This window comes from Dama dama, chromosome 3 (genome assembly GCF_033118175.1).
Source record: "Dama dama isolate Ldn47 chromosome 3, ASM3311817v1, whole genome shotgun sequence".
Lineage (NCBI taxonomy): Eukaryota > Metazoa > Chordata > Mammalia > Artiodactyla > Cervidae > Dama > Dama dama.
This window is the reverse complement of record NC_083683.1, coordinates 71681784-71702989: the sequence shown is the minus strand read 5'-3', so window position 1 is coordinate 71702989 and position 21206 is coordinate 71681784. Positions and strand designations below refer to the sequence as shown.

General features: G+C 42.7%; 1 protein-coding gene across 1 annotated transcript; it reads right to left on the bottom strand.

Annotated features, from left to right (window-relative positions):
* Nucleotides 1-1148: 1148 nt before the first annotated feature.
* On the bottom strand, nucleotides 1149-20522 carry PYM1 (PYM homolog 1, exon junction complex associated factor). Its single transcript, XM_061132597.1, has 3 exons — nucleotides 20449-20522; nucleotides 4634-4727; nucleotides 1149-4098 (listed from the first exon to the last, which is right to left on the bottom strand). The coding sequence occupies exons 1-3, from the start codon at nucleotides 20480-20482 to the stop codon at nucleotides 3615-3617; spliced, it is 612 nt and encodes a 203-aa protein (XP_060988580.1). The 5' UTR covers nucleotides 20483-20522; the 3' UTR covers nucleotides 1149-3614.
* Between the last annotated feature and the right edge of the window lie 684 nt (nucleotides 20523-21206).

Here is a 21206-nt window from a genome sequence, read left to right as displayed (position 1 = left end):
GCAGTTTCAGACCATGAGTTTTAAATCATTATAGCTAGGCTCAAACACATCTTTATTAATCAAAATAGGAATCATTACAATCAACACATTTTTGTCAATGAGAAATAAGTTTTTTATTCCTATAGTGTAAAAATCCACACTTCGAGATTCTATGAACTCTTGAAAAGCATTTTCTGCATGCTGCTGGTTGTGGAAACGTTTTCCCTGCAAAAAATTATGGAGATGCGTGAAGAAATGGTAGTTGGTTGGTGAGAGGTCAGATGAATATAATGGATGAGGTGAAACTTCGTAACCCAATTTGTTCAAATTTTGAAGCACTGGTTGTGTGACGTGCAGTCAGGCATTGTTTTGGAGAAGAACTGGGCCTTTTCTGTTGACCGGTGCCAGCTGTAGGCTCTGCAGTTACCAGTGCATTTCATCAATTTGCTAAGCATGCTTCTCAGGTATAATGATTTCACCAGGATTCAGAAAGCTGTAGTGGATCAGACCAGCAGCAGACCACCGAAGAGTGACCATGACCTTTTTTTGGTGCAAGCTGAGCTTTGAGAAGTGCTTTGGAGCTTCTTCTCAATCCAATCACTGAGCTAGTTGTCCCCGGTTGTTGTATAAAATCCACTTTTGCTGCATGTCATAATCCAACTGCGAAATGCTTAGCTGCTGTTACATAGAATAAGAGAAGACAACACTTCAATGAATTTTTTTTCACTTGTGGTCACTCATGAGGCACCCACTTATCGAGCTTTTCCATCTTGCTCTCCAACTTGCTTCAAATGCCAAATGACCTCAGAATGGTCCATGTTGCATCCTTTGGCAACTTCTCATGTGGTTGTAAGAAGATCACCTTCAATGATCCTCTCATTTGGTCGTTGTCAACTTCTGATGGCCAGCCACTGCACTCCTCATCTTTGAGGCTCTCGTCTCCTTTGCAAAACTTCTTGAACCACCACTGCACTATACGTTCGTTGGCAGTTCCTGGGTCAAATGTGTTGTTGGTGTTGCGAGTTATCTCGCTGCTTTATAACCCATTTTGAACTAGAAAATTGCTCGAATTTGCTTTTTGTCTAATATCATTTCTATAGTCTAAAATATATATAAAATAAACAAGTAATAAGTCATTAGCAAAAAAAATATAAAGTGAGAAATGCACATTAACATGATTATAACATAACCACATTTATTTAAGAATGTATTCCAATATCAAACAGTAAAGTTCAACAATGCAAAAACCACAATTACATTTGCACCAACATTAATACACTGTGCTCATAACTGCCTCTCTCTAAACTAGCCCAATGATTAAGATCCAACAAATAATCAAAATAAACTTTAACCAAACCAAAGATCCAGGATATTTAAAGGTTTACTGTGAGAAATCCTGTTGCAAAGCAAATAGCCTCTCCCTAATAATAGTTTTGAGAGCATAGGGACTTTCTGGGTTGCCTAGTGGTTAGGAGTCCAGGCTCTCACTGTCATGGCCTGGGTTCAACCCCTGCTCAGGCAACTGAGATTTCACAAGCCACGTGGCATGGCCAAAAAAAAAAATTCTTAAAGTATAGATTCCTCTGTAACCTATGAATTTACAAATCATCAAACACCTACTTATAAGTTAATTAAATCTTATTTAAAATCTTCATAACTGTGGGGGCCTTGGCTCAGAGGTTAAAGCGTCTGCTTGCAATGCGGGAGACCCGGGTTTGATCCCTGGGTTGGGAGGATCCGCTGGAGAAAGAAATGGCAACCCACTCCAGTATTCTTGCCTGGGAAATCCCACAGACGGAGGAGCCTGGTGGCCTACAGTCCACAGGGTCGCAAAGGGTCGGACACGACTGAGTGACTTCACTTTCACTTTACAAGGGGACTTGGGCTTTGGTCTCACACTGAGGTGGCCAGTCAAGTTCTCATTAACCTCTCAGGTGTGCAAGGCACAAATTTTCCCTCATCTTCTGTTTCTCCACAAGGCTTGTGGCTTCATTCGTTCAGCCAAATATTTGAGAATTCACTACATTAGGCATTGGGATGCAACGATAATAAACACAAGCCTAATGCTCCAGGAGCGCATGATCTAATGAGGAGGAGGACAGCTAACAAGAAAATAAGTGTGACAGCGTAATGTAATAAATGGCATTATAAACACTAAGGGTGGAGTGTTAAGGAAGGAAATTAAGACACCTAGAGGACTTCCCTGGTGGTCCGGTGATTAAGACTCTGGGTTTCCACTGCATGGGGTATGGGCTTGGCTCCTGGTCAGGGAACTAAGATCCTGGATGCAGAAAAAAAAAAGACCCCTAAATTAATATTTGAGGGTAACGGAAGTCTTCCCAGGGAAGATAACATTTAGGCAGAGATCCAGAGGTTAAGAAAGAATTGATTAAAGAGAAGGGATCAGCAAGAATATTCTTGGCAGAGGAGCTATCAGGGACAAAGGACTACGCTCAGAGAGAATATGGCTCATTCGATGAACTGAAAGTAGTTCAGCGAATTGAAGCCATTTGACCAGGGTTAAGGAATGGCAAGAAATAAGGCCGGATTGAGTGGGACCTTAACAGTTAAGAACTTTTGAACTCTTCAGATAGTTCATTAAGGCTGACTTCCCTTCTATTCTGGTAGTTGGCTAGAAAGATTGGGCTAAGTGAATGTGTGGAAATCAGAGGATATGTGAAAATTAAGTGACAGCTTAATTTCGGCTGTAAATTCCTCTTCTTATTTGCCCCACAATGCCATCTTGGGGTGGCATCTAACAAGGTAAAACTTCAAAAGAGCTGTCCTGGGACTTCCCTGGTGCTCCAGCGGTTAGGACTGGGTGCTCTCACTGCAGCGGGCCAGGCTCAATCCCTGATTGATGATTTTCAGAAATAAAGAGTAAGGGAGATACTAGGGCTCCATTGCTAGGCAGCACAATAATGATAATACATGCAAATTAATATCAAATTAAATTTGTTCTAAGTTACATTTTATTATAACACTAATTTCTGTCCACTGAAGTCTGACAAACATGTACCAAAGTCAGTGTTGCTAATTTGGTGATACATGTAATTTTTAAAAAGCAAAAAAGAACACTACTCTGAACACTTAGCTTCCTGTGCCCAAATGAAGAGGATAAAACAACTACTAGAAGCTGAAAAGAAAAGAGACAAAGCAAGACATGTTGTCTACTTGAGTTTATTCTGTTCTTTTTAAAAAAAGGAAAAAAAAAAAAAAAAAAGAGGTGAGGGATGGAAGGGGAGATAACCCATAAACACTGTGAACAGGAACCAAGACTCCAAGACTTGGGCGTGCTCCCCCAGTCCTCAACCTCAGTTCTCCAAGAGACTCCCACCCACCCAATTTTCTTTTAAACAAGACACCCAAATCAGCAGCAAAGGTACCTGGGATAGTCACTGAGATCGTGAACACTGGGGATAGGAGAGAGAGAGAGAGAAGTCCAAAAAAACAGGAGTTAGGGACAAAAGGGAAGGAATGAGGGAGAGGCTAGGCTCTGGAGGACGGAGTTGGGCCATGAGAAGTGGAAGTGAGCCAGTCCGGGGACACCCCTGCCGGCTGCTGCTGCCCACGCTCCCCAGGACCCCAGAGAGCCCACGGTTTATTCTGCGGTCCATCCCCTAATCCCCAGGGCCTCACAGGCCCAGCTCCAAGTCCTCAAGCTCCTCCTCCAACGCCCTCCTCCTCGCTAGCTTCTCCAGCTGCTCTTTGCTGGGCTGGCTGATCTCTCCAGCCTGGATCCGCTGCTGGAGCTCTTCCACCTGCCGAAGCTTCTTCTTTAGGTTCTTTATCTTCTTGGCCTTCTCAGTGGTGGCAGCTGAGTCGGGCTGGTCTGAGGCGGCCGTAGGCGCTGCCCGGGAGGCCTGTGGGGCACTGGGGACCTGGGCTGTCTCTCCCAGGGACACCTTCTCAAGAGTCCGGCTCAAGGCCTCCGCCTCCCCTTTCTCTTGCTGCTGCCGCCTCTTCTCCTTCCGCTTCAGGTTGCGTTTGGCGGTCTTGGAGAGGGCGGGCTCACCGCCTTCGGGCCTGGATGCGGTGACGGAGGCAGTGGCCTCTGGGCTCAGGCCAGGGGGCAATTCTGGTTTACTCTTGAAAAACTTCACATACTTGTTCTCATACCTGTGGGGAACAGTGTCAAAGAATCACTGACTTTTCGGGTTCTTTTCCCAGCCTCATAATTTACATCACCCTTTTCATTTTCCTGCTGCCTTCCTCTCCCTCCAGGCCCTCCCCGACTTTCCTCAGCTCTGCAGATTGGAGGGTCCCTAGGTTTTGGGGGCTCCTGCAATGCAGGAGACTCAGGATGATCCTTTGGAGAAGGGAATGGCAGTCCACTCCAGTATTCTTGCCTGGGAAATCCTGTGGACAGAGGAGCCTGGCGGGCTACAGTCCACGGGGTCACAAAGCGTCAGACCAAGTGACTAACACACATGTCAGCCCTAAAGCCCTGGATCTCTGAAAGCCACTTACAGCCTCTGCTGATCAGAGGCCCTAGAGACGGGACTAGTCAGTCACCTGGTTACTCATCCCTCACTCACCCCTGAATCCCAGCCCCTCCTTCCATTTCTTAGGATCTTGGGACCAGGAAATTCACATGTTCTTTCTTGCTGTATGGGGCCCATTAAATACCCCCGCCTCATGCCTAGCCACTCACACTGGGACCTCCTCCTGGGGCACATAGCCTTCTTTCACCCTCCGCTGCTTTCGCCAGGTCCCGTCAGGTCGCTGTGTTGAAGCGATGTACTTGCCTGAAATGGGAGAATTAAGTTGGACAGTTACTCTTAATTTTCAAATAGTTCCCAAGATGAAAGAATGCATGAGTGCACAGTTTCCCCCAGTCCTTTCCACCTAATGCACCCATTAAGGCCTTCTTTTCTCATATCAACCTTTACTCTCTATTTACTGAGTGCCTATACCCTGTATAACACACCATTCCTGCCCTCAGGGAGTTTCTATCTTTATAATCTAGTTGGCAAGACAGGGCAGACACAGAGGAAGTTTAAAAAAACACAAGCGACATGAGGACATCAAAAGACAGTACATGAATAAGAAGCCAGAAAAGGCAAAAACAAGAATCCTAAGAGGGAAAATAACCAGAGATGTTATAGAAAAGAAGTTTTACTATGGTGGATGGTTAAAAACATTGGTCAACTTTCAGGAATCCATACTGTAGATATAAAAGGACCAGCACACAAGGCTATATGCAAAGGATGCTCACATTATAAGAATCTTGCTATATTATTTAAATTAGCAAAAAGCTGAAAGCAACTTGAATGGCCATCAACAGATGAGTGACCAAATAGATGTAGGTCATCGCAGGATATAACACCATGTTATTAAAAAAAAAAGTTAGATACAAATGAACTGACCTTGAATGGTATCCATGATATACTAAGTGAAAATGCAAGCTGCAGGCTAATATGTAGAGATCCTCAAACTTTTTTGTTTCAGAATCTCCCATACACTCTTATTTTGTAATATTATACATTTCATGATGACTTTTTTTTTAAATCATAGCCATTAATGTTATCAGAAAACTCTTTACTGTGAAGCTGTTTTGCTCATAGTGGCAGATACAAGTTTTCCAAAATTCTAATTTCCACTTGACGGCTTGAATTTTATCACTGGCAATAAGCACTGTCAGTTGATTTCCATGAAACAACAGGCTCACTTCTTTCATTTACAGGAAAATGCCAATCAGATGCTCAGGTCTGAACTATAGTCTGTCAGTCTTTCTTTCAAGCAGAACAGAGTTCCATGAAAAGGCGGCTGGTTTAGCTCGCAAGCTGGACCGCTGCGCCAGTGCTGTTTCCTGAGACATCATGTCCCTTCAGCGGGCAGCAGGGCTTCGAGTCTCCTCCCCGTTCAGCTCACAGGGAACAGCAACGAGAGGTGTAATTTTCAGTTACGGGTGAATAAGTTCTGGGGCTATCAGGTACAGCATGGTGACTACAGACAGCGAAACTGAGTTATATACTCGAAAGTGGCTGTGAAGAGTTTCCATGCTCTCACCATAAATCAATGAAACGGTCATTATGAGAGGTAACGGTAAGTATGAGAGGTAACGGTAAGTATGAGAGGTAACGGTAAGTATGAGAGGTAACGGTAAGTATGAGAGGTAACGGTCATTATGAGAGGTAACGGTAAGTATGAGAGGTAACGGTAAGTATGAGAGGTAACGGTCATTATGAGAGGTAACGGTAAGTATGAGAGGTAACGGTCATTATGAGAGGTAACGGTAAGTATGAGAGGTAACGGTCAGTATGAGAGGTAACGGTAAGTATGAGAGGTAACGGTCAGTATGAGAGGTAACGGTCATTATGAGAGGTAACGGTAAGTATGAGAGGTAACGGTCATTATGAGAGGTAACGGTAAGTATGAGAGGTAACGGTCATTATGAGAGGTAACAGTCATTATGAGAGGTAACGGTCATTATGAGAGGTAACGGTAAGTATGAGAGGTAACGGTCATTATGAGAGGTAACGGTAAGTATGAGAGGTAACGGTCATTATGAGAGGTAACGGTAAGTATGAGAGGTAACGGTCATTATGAGAGGTAACGGTAAGTATGAGAGGTAACGGTAAGTATGAGAGGTAACGGTCATTATGAGAGGTAACGGTAAGTATGAGAGGTAACGGTAAGTATGAGAGGTAACGGTCATTATGAGAGGTAACGGTAAGTATGAGAGGTAACGGTAAGTATGTGTCCAACTGTTAACTGACCTTATTGTGGTAAAGCTTTCACAACGTATGTAGTGTATCAAATCACTGCATTGTACACCTATAACACTGTACATAATGTTTTATGTCATACCTCAATAATTCTGGAAAAATAATAGATAAAAAGATGTGCATTTAAGAGCCAGCCAGGGTTTAATCAAATTAATAATTTTTAAACTTTTGAAATAAAAAAAATTTTTGGCCATGCCTCTGGGCATGCGGGATCTTAGTTTTCTGACCAGCGATCAAACCTGTGCTCCCTACAGCGGGAGCGTGTTTTAACCACTGCACCGCTAGGCAAGTCCAAAATTAATAATTTTTATTGCATCATGAGGACATTCTTAAGTGACACTGGCATTATTTATTATAAGCATGTGGCAGTGAGGAACAGTGACGAGTACAGTGTTGGTCCCGCCACCCTGATTAGTGCTGAAGGGTCACAGTTTTACCCACCATGCCTTCTGTACCCTCAACCCAGGCAAAGAGGCAAATAGCATCTTAGTATATTATCAAAATAGCTGTGCTGGTAGACCAGTGGAAAGGGTCTTAGGGAATCTCCAAGGCTCCTGGACAACATTTTGAGAAGTGCTGGTGTAGAGGAGGCCCCCATTCCTGTGGGGGCAAGGACAGGCACTCAGAGGCCCGTGGGGTTTGTGCGTAGGGACAGCGGTGAGGTGTGGAGGACACATACCAAGACTATCAAGACTTTAATGCTGGTGACCTCAAGAGGGATAACCTGGGACAAGAGGTGGTAGAAACCATTAACCTTTAATAACGTAAGTTTTAAAAACACGTATTTATATCTTGTGTTACACGTGGTGTTTTTTTTTTTTTTTTACTATAACTTCTGTTTTAAAAAGGGGAAGCAAGAAAGTAAAAATGATTAAAAAAATAAAAAGTCAAGTCTAGAGCCTCCCACATGGATTACACAAGTTATCTGTGTTCATAATGCAAATATCATTAATAAACTAAAACCAAAAATTGTGAAAGAAAAATGGGTAAGACTTCACAGGTAGGGGGGATGGAGAAAGAACAAACATGAGCCAAGAAAGGCTTGGACTGTGGGGATGCAAAGAACAGAAAACAGAGGCGTACAGGAGAACCAGACAGTTCCTGCTGGGGAATACAAAGCTACGCTGAAAATTAAAAATAGGGCCATATCTCAGAAAGTCTTAAAAACAAGGTCAAGGAATTTGGAGTTTATCGGTCAATAAAGAGGGACACTGAGCACACTGCCTGCTCCAATAGCTCAGAGACAAAAACAAAAACTCCACAACGAGGGGACAGAGGCTCCACAGAGAGAGGGTGGAGGCTGGAGCTGGGCTGGGAGAGAGAACCCAACTAAAGCAAATCAAAGTGGGATGAGAACGGATTCTAAACAGAAGTCTACTCTAAACCAAATTTCCAACACGGCAGTGTACAGGGCCTGGGCAGGAGATGGCGACTAGACCAGCCTGGCTGAATCAGGGCTGATGTAAAGTAAATGAGAGAATGTTCAGACTTCAAAGTGCCAGTTAAGGAGTTTAATATCTGGCACATGGCATGCATTCACTAAATAGCTGTCAAATGAATGAATCTTTTATCCAATGCAGAGTTTTAGGGCAATTAATCTGGCATGATGAAAAGATGAATTGTTAAGGGAAAACATTGGAAACTGGGGAAATCAGTTAGGAAAAAAAGACCGCAGTAATCCTGGCATGAGAACTGGCTGAAAAAGGAAAGGAAGAGAACGATGCCAGATGTTTTATCAAAGACACACCAGCACTCGGCAATTCACTGACGGGGGAGGGGCAAAGAGCTCTAAAGTCAAAGAACACACTCCGCTTCCTAATCCCAATCTCGGAAATGTAGCAAGAGGAAACAGTCCCAACTGGAAAAAACAAAGAAAAAAGAGACAGTAGTCATGAAATCATGGCAGTATTTATAAATAGCAAAAAATTAAAAACAAACCGCATCCAGTTATATAGGAATGGTTTACAATACAGCCAGTAAAAAATGGTAATTTTAATCATTAATATGATGTAATGGAATGTAAAACATATATATAGTATTTCTAATATTAAATGTTAGATTCATAAATTACAAAAAGAATGTGCAATATGAAAAGCTATGTTTGGTGACTGGATTATGAATAACTTTTCCTTTGAAAAATTCCCATTAATGTTGTTATATTGTGGGTTTTTAAAAATCTCATTTTGGGTTTCAGATCTAAATGGCTTAAAGAATGAGTACACAAAGGAGGGTGAAATTATTTTTGACCAGGTGACTTACAAAGATTTTTATGTAGGACAAAGCAACTTTGTGATCTTGGGAAGACAAGCAGGATTTAGACAAGTGGGGGTAGGGGTGAGGTTATGAGGAAAGAGAAGAAAGGGAAGTATTTCAGGCTTATAGGACAACATAAACAAAGGGACAAGTTATTCTAGTCATTCACCTACCTAAGCTTCTTCCTGGATTCGTTTCCCTCAGGGTATTTGGATGGACATGAAACCACACACAAAAGCCTTGACCCTGGTCCAGCCAGTCTCCAGCCTCTAAGCCACTCCCTGCTCTAGCCACGGAAATAGTCACAAATCTCCCCCATGCCTTTATTCTCTATGCTCTTCCTTTGGGTTGGAATAGACTTTTCTTTATTCTTAATGACTACTGGTCTTTAAATTTTTCTGGGCTCCAAAATCACTGCAGATGGTGATTGCAGCCATGAAATTAGGAGATGCTTACTCCGTGGAAGGAAAGTTATGACCAACCTAGACAGAGTATTAAAAAGCAGAGACATCACTTTGCCAACAAAGGTCCATCTAGTCAAGGCTATGGTTTTTCCAGTGGTCATGTATGGATGTGAGAGTTGGACTATAAAGAAAGCTGAGTGCCAAAAAACTGATGCTTTTGAACTGTGGTGTTGGAGAAGACTCTTGAGAGTCCCTTGGACTGCAAGGAGATCCAACCAGTCCATCCTGAAGGAGATAAGTCCTGGGTGTTCATTTGAAGGACTGATGCTGAAGCTGAAACTCCAATACTTTGGCCACCTGATGTGAAGAGTTGACTCATTGGAAAAGACCCTGATGCTGGGAGGGATTGGGGGCAGGAGGAGAAGGGGACAACAGAGGATGAGATGGCTGGATGGTATCACCGACTTGATGGGCATGGGTTTGGGTAAACTCCGGGAGTTGGTGGTGGACAGGGAGGCCTGGTGTGTTGCGGTTCATGGGGTCGCGAAGAGTCTGACAGGACTGAGCACTGAACTGAACTGGTCTTTAAAGGTCAAGTTCAAGTATAAACTCCTCAGTGAAGTCTTTCCTGACCTTTCCATCCCAAACCCATTTAGAAGTTGCCCTTTGTGCACCCACAGCACCTGTTTTGGCCTTTTATCAGGATCTACTGTTTAACATGATTTGTTTGCTTGCTTGAGAGCAGAAACTTTGCCTTTGATCTTTGAAGCACAGGGCCTGAACCATGGAAGACTGTAATCAGTTCAAATTCAAATCAATTCAAATAAATAAATAAATCTAAATATCATATTAGGGAACAGTAAGAATCCAGCATATTTTGGGCAAAAAACACATGTAATGGGAAGAGACTAGAAGTCAGTCAGTCAGAATATGAAAGATATCCACCTCCTCTTGAGCTTGAACTCCAGCTTCCTAATGTGAGAGAACAATGCAGGCCATTAAGGGAGTGGAGATGATCTGCTCAAAGCAGTGCTTTAAGAAGATTACCCTGAAAATGTGTAACATAAACTAAAGGCAGAGGGGAAAAAAACAACACTTGCAATGTGAGAAGACTTGATTTCAATGGTCTGTATGGATGTTGAAAAGAAAATGAAAGAAAAATTTATTATAAAGAGTAAGACAGGATCTGAAGACTGCCAACCTTTGAATGAGAGGAAATCATTTCACTACAGTGGATTTAATCTGGTGCTTTTCACGTTTTCTCGTATTTTTCACAACATATCTGTGGGTACACAGGCACACAGTAATAACATTCTTCACACGTGGATTTTAAATGTTTATTGGGTACCTGCTGTTGTGGCAGGCACTGTAACAGGAGCTAGGGATACAACAATGAATAAATAAAGCAAGCAAGGGTCTTGCCTTCTTGGAGCATTCATTCTAATGAAAAAGAAGGTAAGAACACGAACTAACTGCAATATCACTCTTGAATGTGGGCAATTTGGAGAAGAATATAAACTACTGATATACAGAAAATCCAAAGGAGAAGACAGTTTTGTGAATGACTAATTCGACTCTAGACAGACAGTGTTTTTACAAGGAATTAAGGAGAGACAGCTGGAAACATACATTTAAGTAAACTGCATAGAGATTACAGTTGAAGGCTTAAGACTAGTAAAGATGGAATGTGAGAAAAGAGAGAGACAGAAACTTCTTGAACAGCCGTCCTAACTGGAAACCCTTGGAGATACAAACAGCCCATTATCACAACGGAGCACCTATTTTATGTTATCTTTGGTTTCACTCTCTGGCCTTGATGGTATCCAAGTGAAGTGAAGTGTCCGACTCTTTGCGACTCCGTGGACTACACAGCCATGGAATTCTTTAGCCCAGAATACTGGAGTGGGCAGTCTTCCCCTTCTCCAGGGGATCTTTCAAAGGTAAAGTCAAAAAGGAACGAGAGATTTACAGATTCCTAAACCTAGAAATAAAAACCATGGGCAGAATTATCAAGATTCTTAGGTAGCATCTTTTCTTTTTTTTAAGTATTTATTTACTTTTATTTATTTAATTTGGCTTCGTGGGTCTTAGTTGTGGTATGTGGATCTAGTTCCCTTACCAGGGATCAAACTCAGACCCCCTGCAGTGGAAGTGCAGCGTCTTAACCACTGGACTGCAACAGTGCCCTCAGGAGGCATCTTTGAGAGAACCAAAAACAAAGAGGTTAGAGACTGCTACCCTCAGAACCTTGTACATTTTGTTATTTCCTCACATCTCCTATTTCGTAATCCTCAATCTGTTTCCTTAAATTGAAAAGGGCCTAGTTTTCAGGGTGGCAGGAAGACAGTGAAGATACGACACAGAAGGCTTCAAAGAACTCCAAGGGGTGACATGGAAGTGACTGTTAAAGGTGTGTCAAAGCCCTGGTGCCTGCTTCAAAGTTAAGATCAGGGTTACAGATCTGAGCCTGAGGATGACCTCGGGGCCACCAATTTTAAGATTCAGGTAAGGTTCCTAACATAGAATATTAAAAGAGAAGACCTGGTTTGGAGGAGTGACTCCAGAAAAACAGTCCTGATTATTTCCCTCAAGAAAGAAAAGGTGTCAGCAGCACCAGGAAGTAATCCCAGAAAAGAAAGACTGGGACAGGACTATTGCATGGAGACCAAGGGTCTGAGGTTAGGCCAGGTGATTAACAGTATTAAATACTACAAAGGGATTAAGGAAAAGAAGAACTGAGAAGAAAAAGGTTATTGATTTTGGCAATTTGGAAATCCCTAATTATGTTAAAGAATACAACTTCAGAAAAGTAAAGTGGTCAGAAGTCAGACTACAAATTAATTAAATGCAGTAAACATTTATTGAAAGCCTCCTATGAGAAAAATCCTCTACTAAATGCTATGGAAATTATCAAGATCAGTAAATTGGCCCCCACTTTCAAGAAATTTACAGTTTATGTAAGGAGAAGGGTGGACAAGTTAGGTAAACAAAGAATAAGATAAAAATATAAATGTCTTGGGACTTCCCTGGAGGTCTGGTGGTTAAGACTCCACTCTCCCAAGCAGGGGTCATGGATTTGATCTCTGGTTGGGGAACTAAGATCCCATATGCTGCATGGTTCTGCCAAAAATACATAGATATAGATATATATGAATGTTTTAGGCATCCCTGAGAGACACTGATACATATTAATAGGAGACTTCAAGAGAATAAATAACCACACCCTATTTGATGGGGGAAGGTGACACAAAATTAGGAAAACCTCAGGGACTTGACCTCAAAGACTATGTAATAGTAGTTAATAATAACAATAGTAAATCAGTGGCTGATAATTGTGTAGGCAGAGAAAGAAAGGGCATTCTAAGAATAACAACAAGCGAAACTACGGCAGTGTAGGGACTTCTCTGGTGGTCCAGTGGCCGATCCTCTGCACTCCCGATGCAGAGGACACAAGTCTGGTCCCTGTTCAGGGAAACAGATCCCACATGCCACACCTAAGCGTTTGAAAGCTGCAACCAAGACCCAGTGCAGCCAAATAAACAAACGTGAGTAAATCAATAAGAGAACCTTTCAAAAGCAACACAATTTTTTCAAGTATTTATTTATCTGACAGAGCTGGATTTCAGCTGTGGCATGTGGGATCTAATTCACTGACCAGGGATCGAACACGGGGCCCCTCCATTGGGAACTCGGACTCTTAGCCATTGGACAACCAAGGAAGTCCCCAAAGCAACACAATTAAAAAAAAAAAAAAAATGATGGCAGTGTAAAACTCACAGTACGTTGAGAACAATTAGGAAAGAACATTAGTAAGTGGCCACAATACACCAGGAATTTTACATATACTACTGCACTGATTCTACACAGTAAGTAGATTATCATCATCTACAGCTGAGGAAACAAAGTCCTCAAGAGATCCAAGATATGATTAAGATCACACAGGCAGCATGTATTAATACGTGCAATCTGACCTCAGTTCTGATGTGATCACCTATCAGCTTACGGATCTGCAGCTCACACACCAGCACACCGCCATCTCCCCGCTTTACACCACACCGCTCAGTGTTACTGGGGGAGTTACGCAGAGACATGGTGTGTGACGGGCTTCCCTTGTGGCTCAGCTGGTAAGGAATCCGCCTGCAATGCGGGAGACCTGGGTTCGACCCCTGGGTTGGGAAGATCCCCTGGAGAAGGGAAAGGCTACCCACTCCAGTATTCTGGCGTGGAGAATTCCATGGATAGTCCACGGGGTCACAAACAGTCAGACACAACTGAGCGACTTTCACAAGAATAGTATGTGATGATACTGTGTTGAAAAGTGGTTTGTGCTCATACCAGAGGAATATCTCTAATGTAAGAGCAAACAGGCTGTATGTTAATTTGATAGCCAATTCCAAAAAGATAATAGCAGCTACCCTTTATTGAGTGCTTGCTTCATGCCAATTAATATAAACATTCAGTATTTATATTAATTTGCCCAAAGTTACAATGTCAGGAAACTGCAGAATTCGAATCCAAGCTGTGGGTTCTGAAGGCTATGCTTTTTACACTACTATTGTGTTATAAGTAAAAAAGAATACCAGAAAGTTCAACCTCACCAGTAATCAAAGGAATTAAAAATTAAAAGAATAAAGTATTATTTTAACCTATCAAAGCAGTAGAATTTTTTTTTTAGCAGTAGAATTTTTAAAGATGAGAATTCCAATGTAGTCAAAAAAGTGCTGAAACCAGTATTTTCACATATTGTCAATGGTAAAATCCTTTAGAAAGCAATCTAAGCAAGAGAATAAAGTAGTCCTAACATTTAGCAGCATTTCCATAAAATATCGTTATATATAACACTACTTTTGTAAGATATTAACAAGGGTTACCCCCCAAAATTTGTTAAGTTTGAGAAATTATGGGTTAAACACAGGAAAAAAATTTTTTTTGTTCTTATCAACAAAGACTTAAACACATTATGTTCTTACTCATGTGAATATTCTGATGGGAATATGGTTTACAGTGTTTCCCAAATTTGACCACAGGAACCTTATTTTTATTTTAGCCTTTTATTTTATGGCACATCTCAGAGGACTACTAAGTGTTCTGAGAGCTACATCCTGGAAAGCATAGCCATTCAGTATGATCCAAATTATGTTAAACAGAGAATGCTTTATATGTGCATAGAAAGAAAAACTAAAAGGAAACATTAACTGTAGTCATCTTGGAATTGCCAAACATGCATGTGACTTATACTTAACACTAGTTATGAAAATATTTTCCAAGTTTTCTATAATCAATATGAATTCTATAATTAATTAAAAATAAATAGTTTGTACCCTCTAATCCAGTAAGTCTATCTCTGAGAAATCTATCCTAAGAAAAAATCCTAAATGCAGACAAAAACATTCATCGACTTATTGTAACAAAAATTCTATAAACAATCTGGAAGTCCAATAACAGAAAAAAGGTTAAGAGAGGGTGCATGCTCAAACAATAAAACACTCTGCCAGTATTTTGAAAGATGTTTACAAAGAGATTTTAATAGCAAGGAAAAATATTTCTGTCATGAGGTTAAATGAAAAGGTAACACATAAAAACGTAAATACTGTATGATTAAAAAATGTTCTTAAAGTGCACAGAAAAATAAAGATCAGAAGGGTATATGCCAAATTTAACAGCTGACAAATTATACTGAACATTACATAATTAAACTGCACTTGAGCAGTAATCTGGTAACCGTGTGTCAAATGGGAACAGAGAGAGAGAGAGAGAGAGAGAGAGAGAGGCAGAACAACTGCTTAGAAGTCATGGCAGTATCTGCAGGATAAAGTAAACTAGAATTCTATCACAGTTAGATTGACCCAAGTACTCTGCTTGACACTCTGCACGTGTAATCTCTTCTAAGCCCGACCTCACATAACTAACAGTCACAGAGCCGCTCCTAGGGTACCAGCCGTCTGCTTCCTCAGGGCCTAAGTGCTTTCTTAGGAGTTCCCTGGTGGCTCAGACGGTATAAAGCGTCTGCTTACAGTGTGGGAGACCCAGGTTTGATCCCTGAATCAGGAAGATCCCCTGGAGAAGGAAATGGCAATCCGCTCCAGTATTCTTGCCTGGAAAATCCCATGGACAGAAGAGCCTGGTAGGCTACAGTCCATAGGGTCACAAAGAGTCAGACTTGACCAAGCGACTTCACTTTCTTTCTTTTCTATGTGCTAGACATGTACGTTATTTCATTTAAATGTTAACTAATTCTCACAATAATCTTATAATGTAGGAGTTACTATTCCTATTTCACTGATAAGAAAACTAAGTCTTGGATTCCCTAGGTTTAAAATTCCCAGGCCATATAGTTAACAAATATTGAAGATGGAATAATGGTAATGGCAGCAGGAGGAGAAAAATGATACTTTGATTGGGGGGTGGGATTGAAAGACAATGCGAAAACAACACCCCAGCTACATTTGTTGATAATAACAAAAACATCTAGTGCTCTGATCTTGGTTTCCTACATCATTCTTTAAAAAGAACAAGGGTTCCTTGAAGAAACAGACGATTTTAGGTCTGGGACAGGAAATATACAAGATGAGCCTGGAGCACCTTCTAGTGCCAAAAAAGAAGCACTAAAAAAAAAACCAAAAAAAAAAACAAACCCAAAACAACAAAAACCTACACTGATGAGGGTATGTCAAAGGGACACAGGGCCAACTAAAAGAGCTCTCAATGTTCAAAGCTGGAACAGCTGAACAGTAAAATAAGTAAAATAACCCAAAGTCCATATTGATAACAAATAAATTCAGTTCAGTTCAGTCACTCAGTTGTGTCTGACTCTTTGCAACCCCATGGACTGCAACATGCCAGGCTTTCCCGTCCATCAATAAATTACTGAATAAATATATGGTGGAGAAGAGAAAAATCTCCTGTGCAGATGAATTCCAAACAACGTGTGTAAGTATTACATCCTTAAGGAAGGGAGTGTAACTCTTTAAGTGTGGGCTGTGGATAGTGACTTGCTTCTGAAGAGTATAGAACAGAAAGGAGAAGGGACAAAAGTGACTTCACAGCAGAGAAATCTTACAAGTACCACCTCGGCGGGAGACCACAGTAACTATCAAGAGTAAAAAGAATCTATGTGATACTATGTAACTTCAATATGATATGATGAAAATGTCACTTTACTTCTATGGTCCTTCCCTAAAAAGCACTTAATCCCGGTCTAATCATGACAAAAACATCAAATTCCTACAGAGGAAGTCCTACAAAAATACCTGATCAATACGCCTCAAAATTGTCAAGGTCATCAAAAACAAGGAAAGTCTGAGAATCTCTCAGAGCTGAGGGTGACATGAGAACTAAATCTAATAAGGGATCCTGGAACAGAAAAAAAAAAAGGTAAAAACTGAGAAAATCTGAGTAATATATGGGCCTTAGTTTATAATGTTTCTCTGGTAGCTCAGATGGTAAAGAATCTGCCTGCAATGCAGGAGACCCCAGTTCGATTCCCGGGTTGGGAAGATCCCCTAGAGAAGGGATAGGCTCCCCACTCCAGTATTCTTGGTCTTCCCTGGTGGCTCAGCTGATGAAGATTCCGCCTGCAATGCAGGAGACCTGTGTTTGATCCGTGGGTTGGAATACTGGTTCATTAACTGCAATAATGATCTCATACTAATGTATGATGTTAATAACGGGAAACTGAGTTTAAGGTATATAGGAATTGTATCACTTTCTCAATTTTTCTATAAATCTAAAACTGCTCTAAAAATAGTCTATTTAAAATTTAAAAAAGGGAGAAAGAAAGAGAGAAATGATGTAATAAGTACATCTTAGGTTGGCTAGAACAATGGTGCCTTTAGCAGAAATAAGGAAGGAAAAACTGATAATGATTTTGGTCAGACTGGACTTAAGGTCTGACAGTATATCCAAGAATAAAAGCTACTCAGTGAACAATTAGAAAAGGGAACTGACAACCCAGGAGAGAAGTTGGTGCTAGAAAGAAGCCACTGCAAAGACTTAAGGAACAGGGAACGTCCTGGCAGGCCAGTGGTTAGGAGATTTATTCGGCACTTTCACTGCTGTGACCTGGGTTCAATCCCTGGTCAGGGAACTAAGATTCCGAAAGCCGTGAGGCCAAAAAAGAAAAAAAAAGTTAAGGAACAAGTAAGCAGTAAGGAAATGGAAATAGTATGTGTGAACCTGATATTCAAATCAGGCTATGAACAGGAAGGAAACAGAAATAACAGACCTTAACTTCTCAATGAAATAGAAAGTGAGGCCATTTGCCACAAGAAGGGAAAGTCACAGAGAGCTGAGAAAGGTAGGGGAAATAGCCACGTTAGGATGTAAGCATATGGAGAAAGAAGAACTGGATGCAACTTCCCTGGTAATCCAGCCGCTAAGACTCTGTGTTCCTAAGGCAGAAGGCCCAGGTTTGATCCCTGGTCAGGAAACTAGAATCCACATGCTGCCACTAAGAGTCTGCATGCCACAACTAAAGACTGGGAGCAGCCAAATAAATTAAAAAAAAAAAATTTTTTTTCATAGAAGAATTGGAGAAAATCCATGACCTTGGCAGAAGTTAACATTGTTATATTATACCGAATGTGCTACAGTCCATGCCTTTTCTCTAGCCATGCGCTGTGGCCTAGAAGCAGAAGCCAAGAAAAAATTTGATGGGTATGATTCAAGATAACAGAAGTGCTTGCTTAGTACAGAAGATCAAAATGAATGAAGAAAGCAATGAGGATAGTGACTGGTCATAGAGGTCCATCAGGGCAGCATCACAAGTAGTCACCGTGGAGACTTCCCCGGTGGCGCAGTGGATAAGAGTCCATCTGCCAGTGCGAGGGACAGCAGTTGGATCCCTGGTCCAGGAAAATCCCACGTGATGGCCAGCAACCAAGCGCACGTGGCCCGACTACAGAGCCCGAGTGCTGCCAGCCTCTGGCGCCTGTGTGCAGAGCCTGTGCTCCACCACAAGGAGAAGCCCGAGCGCCGAAGAGGAACCCCTGCTCCCAGCGAGAGAACGCCATGCGCAACAAGAGACCCGGCTCAACCAAAAATTAGTTAATTTTTCAAAAACTAAAAAAAAAAAAAGAAACAGTAGTCATAAAGGTGCTGGTAGACTCAATGAAATGAAATGGAAAAGAGGTCAAGGACCAGAGAAACTAAGGAGCGCAAAAAGCTGACTCTATGGGTTTGTGGAAGTAAAAAAGGTGACTGAGTCAGGAAGCTGAAACAAGGGATGGGGAGCTCTGGCGCTGGTGGTGGTCTGTGAGGTAAGATATGTAGCAGGTCCAGATGGCAGTGGTTCTGATGTGTAGCTGGCTTGAAAATTCAAAGGAAAATCAATAATCTCACGTTGAGGAATTATAAAAGTATTGCAGGGACTTCCCTGTTGGTCTAGGGGTTAAAAGTCCGCCTTGCAATGCAGAGGACACAGGTTCAATCCCTGGTAGGGGAACTAAGTCTGCGTGACCCAACGGAAGATTTTACATGACACAACAAAACCCCCCCTGTGTGGATGCAGCCAAATAAATAATAAATGTGCGTCCTTAAGTGTCCCATAGATGCTGAGTGGAGACACTCAGAAACAGAATGGAACGATATGATACGTCTCGTCCTTGTGGGCAGCGGACGTTGGCCCTGAAGTTTTAGAGAAAATGCCACAATTACATGGCAACATCTTCCAGAATGACAGTGACAGGGGTAGATCAAGACCTGGAAACAGCAAGGGAAAGCAAAACAGCTGTGACTCCTCCTCTTCTACACGGTCACATGAGAACAGAAGACGCCTCGTGGGAGGGTAAGGTGAGATGTCATATCTGAATTTTCATTAAATCAGTTTAAAGAAAAGTTAATAAGTAGAAATGTACTGCACAATGAGTAATATTTTCAAAGCACACATCAAAAGAGGCAAATTGAAGAAGTACCTACTATGTAGAGAGCAAGAGAAGTTGTACCACTTTGAAAAGTGATGTTGCAGAGAAGTAGCAGAGACTTGGGTTGTCATTAGATACCATATTAGAGGTGGGTTGAGAAGTAACATGGAAAACAAGAAAAGCAAGAGGAATAAAAGGTATATTTTAAAACAGACTGCATGTACCAAAGTACACACACACACTCACTTCTATAGAATACAAATACACAATGAGGACTACAAAAAACAGTAACTCCTTGCCTTGCACAGCATTTTATAAATCGCTTTCACATATACTATCTTATTCGACTGTCACTGAATAGATACGCACATTTTCCCTAAAGATGAAGAGATGAGGACGGGGCACAGAAAAAATGAAAATCTTGATTCCCAGTTTTCAACGTATCAACCTCACATACATAGCAGACACTTCAGCATCTCAATCAGCCAGGTTGGAACATCTTCTCTGACCAGAAGAAACAGTGGGTTCTATAAACTTGTCAGAGGACTTCAGAGGCCACTAGACACCTTCTCGTTTACCTTCTACCACCTCAGAGCCCTCAACTCTTATCACCATCACCAGAGAAGGTACCGAAGGGTGGCGGGTGGTGTCATCAAGGAGAGAACTCCAGCTGAAAGTTGTATTAGGTTCCTCTTCCCCTCACACCTCTGGACCTCAGTGACCCAACAACTAAGATGAGGAAGAGTGGAAAAAGAACTATGTAGCAATGAGGAGGTCTCCAACAGATATATCTTCAATAAACAGTATCTAAACGGGGCTCTGGTAGGAGAGAAAGCAGGTACACTGAGAGATGGGGGAGGGGAAAAGGGGGGATCAGGAATTGGAGGGAATTGAGAGTGCAGGCGCCCCCAAGGCTGAAGAACCCAAAAGAGATATGGGAGCTCCAACTGCTGGAGAAAAGCTAAGGGCCCGTGAGGGTCCTGGATCAAGGACCACCACTGAAGGACCCCAGGGCTTGGGTGACCGGAAGCGGAGACCCCCAAACAAGAGACCAGAAGGGGGCGCAGGTGACAGCCCGTAGGAGAGAATGAATGGGGAAGGCGGTCCGGAGGGCGGGGCAAAGGAGGGGCCCCGGTATGGGCGGGGCACAGACCCCTTTCTAAGTCCGAACCCCTGCCCCGAGAGCCCGGGGAGAAGCGGCTCCGCGACTCCCGCACTCACCGCCGGTCTCGTCAGTTACATAGGGAGTCGCCATCTTGAAAACGCAAACCACTTCCGGCGTGAGCGGGCTGGGGTCCCGCCCCCCTCCCCACCGGAAGTGGAGTCCAGATCGTAACAAGCCACCATTTTAGTCTTAAAGGGAGAGTACACCATTTGGTGGACAGAAGTGAAGGAGGCGGAAAGAAGCTGAAGACTAAAATAAAATAAGAGCCGTAGCCTCTTTTACTGCCATTGATGCCAGTATTGAGCGCCTGCTGCATATATAGCAGTTCTCTGAACGCCGAGAGGAGTTCCGAGGCATAGCCCCTACCCTTGCAGGCAGTCTTCGTCTGTCTAGGACCTGCGGGAGAAAAGGGGGCAAGGCCCACCTGCCTCCAGAAGGCGGGGGAGGGGGAAGGCTAGTAAACGAGGAAAAGAAGGATATTCAGGTCCTGGCCTGCGCCCAGGTTCCAGAGCCGCCTGGGGGTACGGGGCGGGGGAGGCAAGCTCCGGGAACGCACCGGGGCGCACCAGTGTTGGGGGCGAACGCAAGACCCCAACTGACCCTCTCTTGGAAGGTGGGGAGGTAGAAATCGCGCGCCGATTGCCCTTGGCCGCTCAGCTCAACCCTCCCGAGAGAGACGCGCGAGAGGGACGTGCAAGGCCGAGGGCGCTGCCTGTCGGTCATTTGTCCCCGCAGCCACAGGGTTGCCGGCGACTTATACGGCTGAGAAGGCGCGGCGGGCGGGCGGGGCGGACAGCCCGGACCTGGCCCTGCC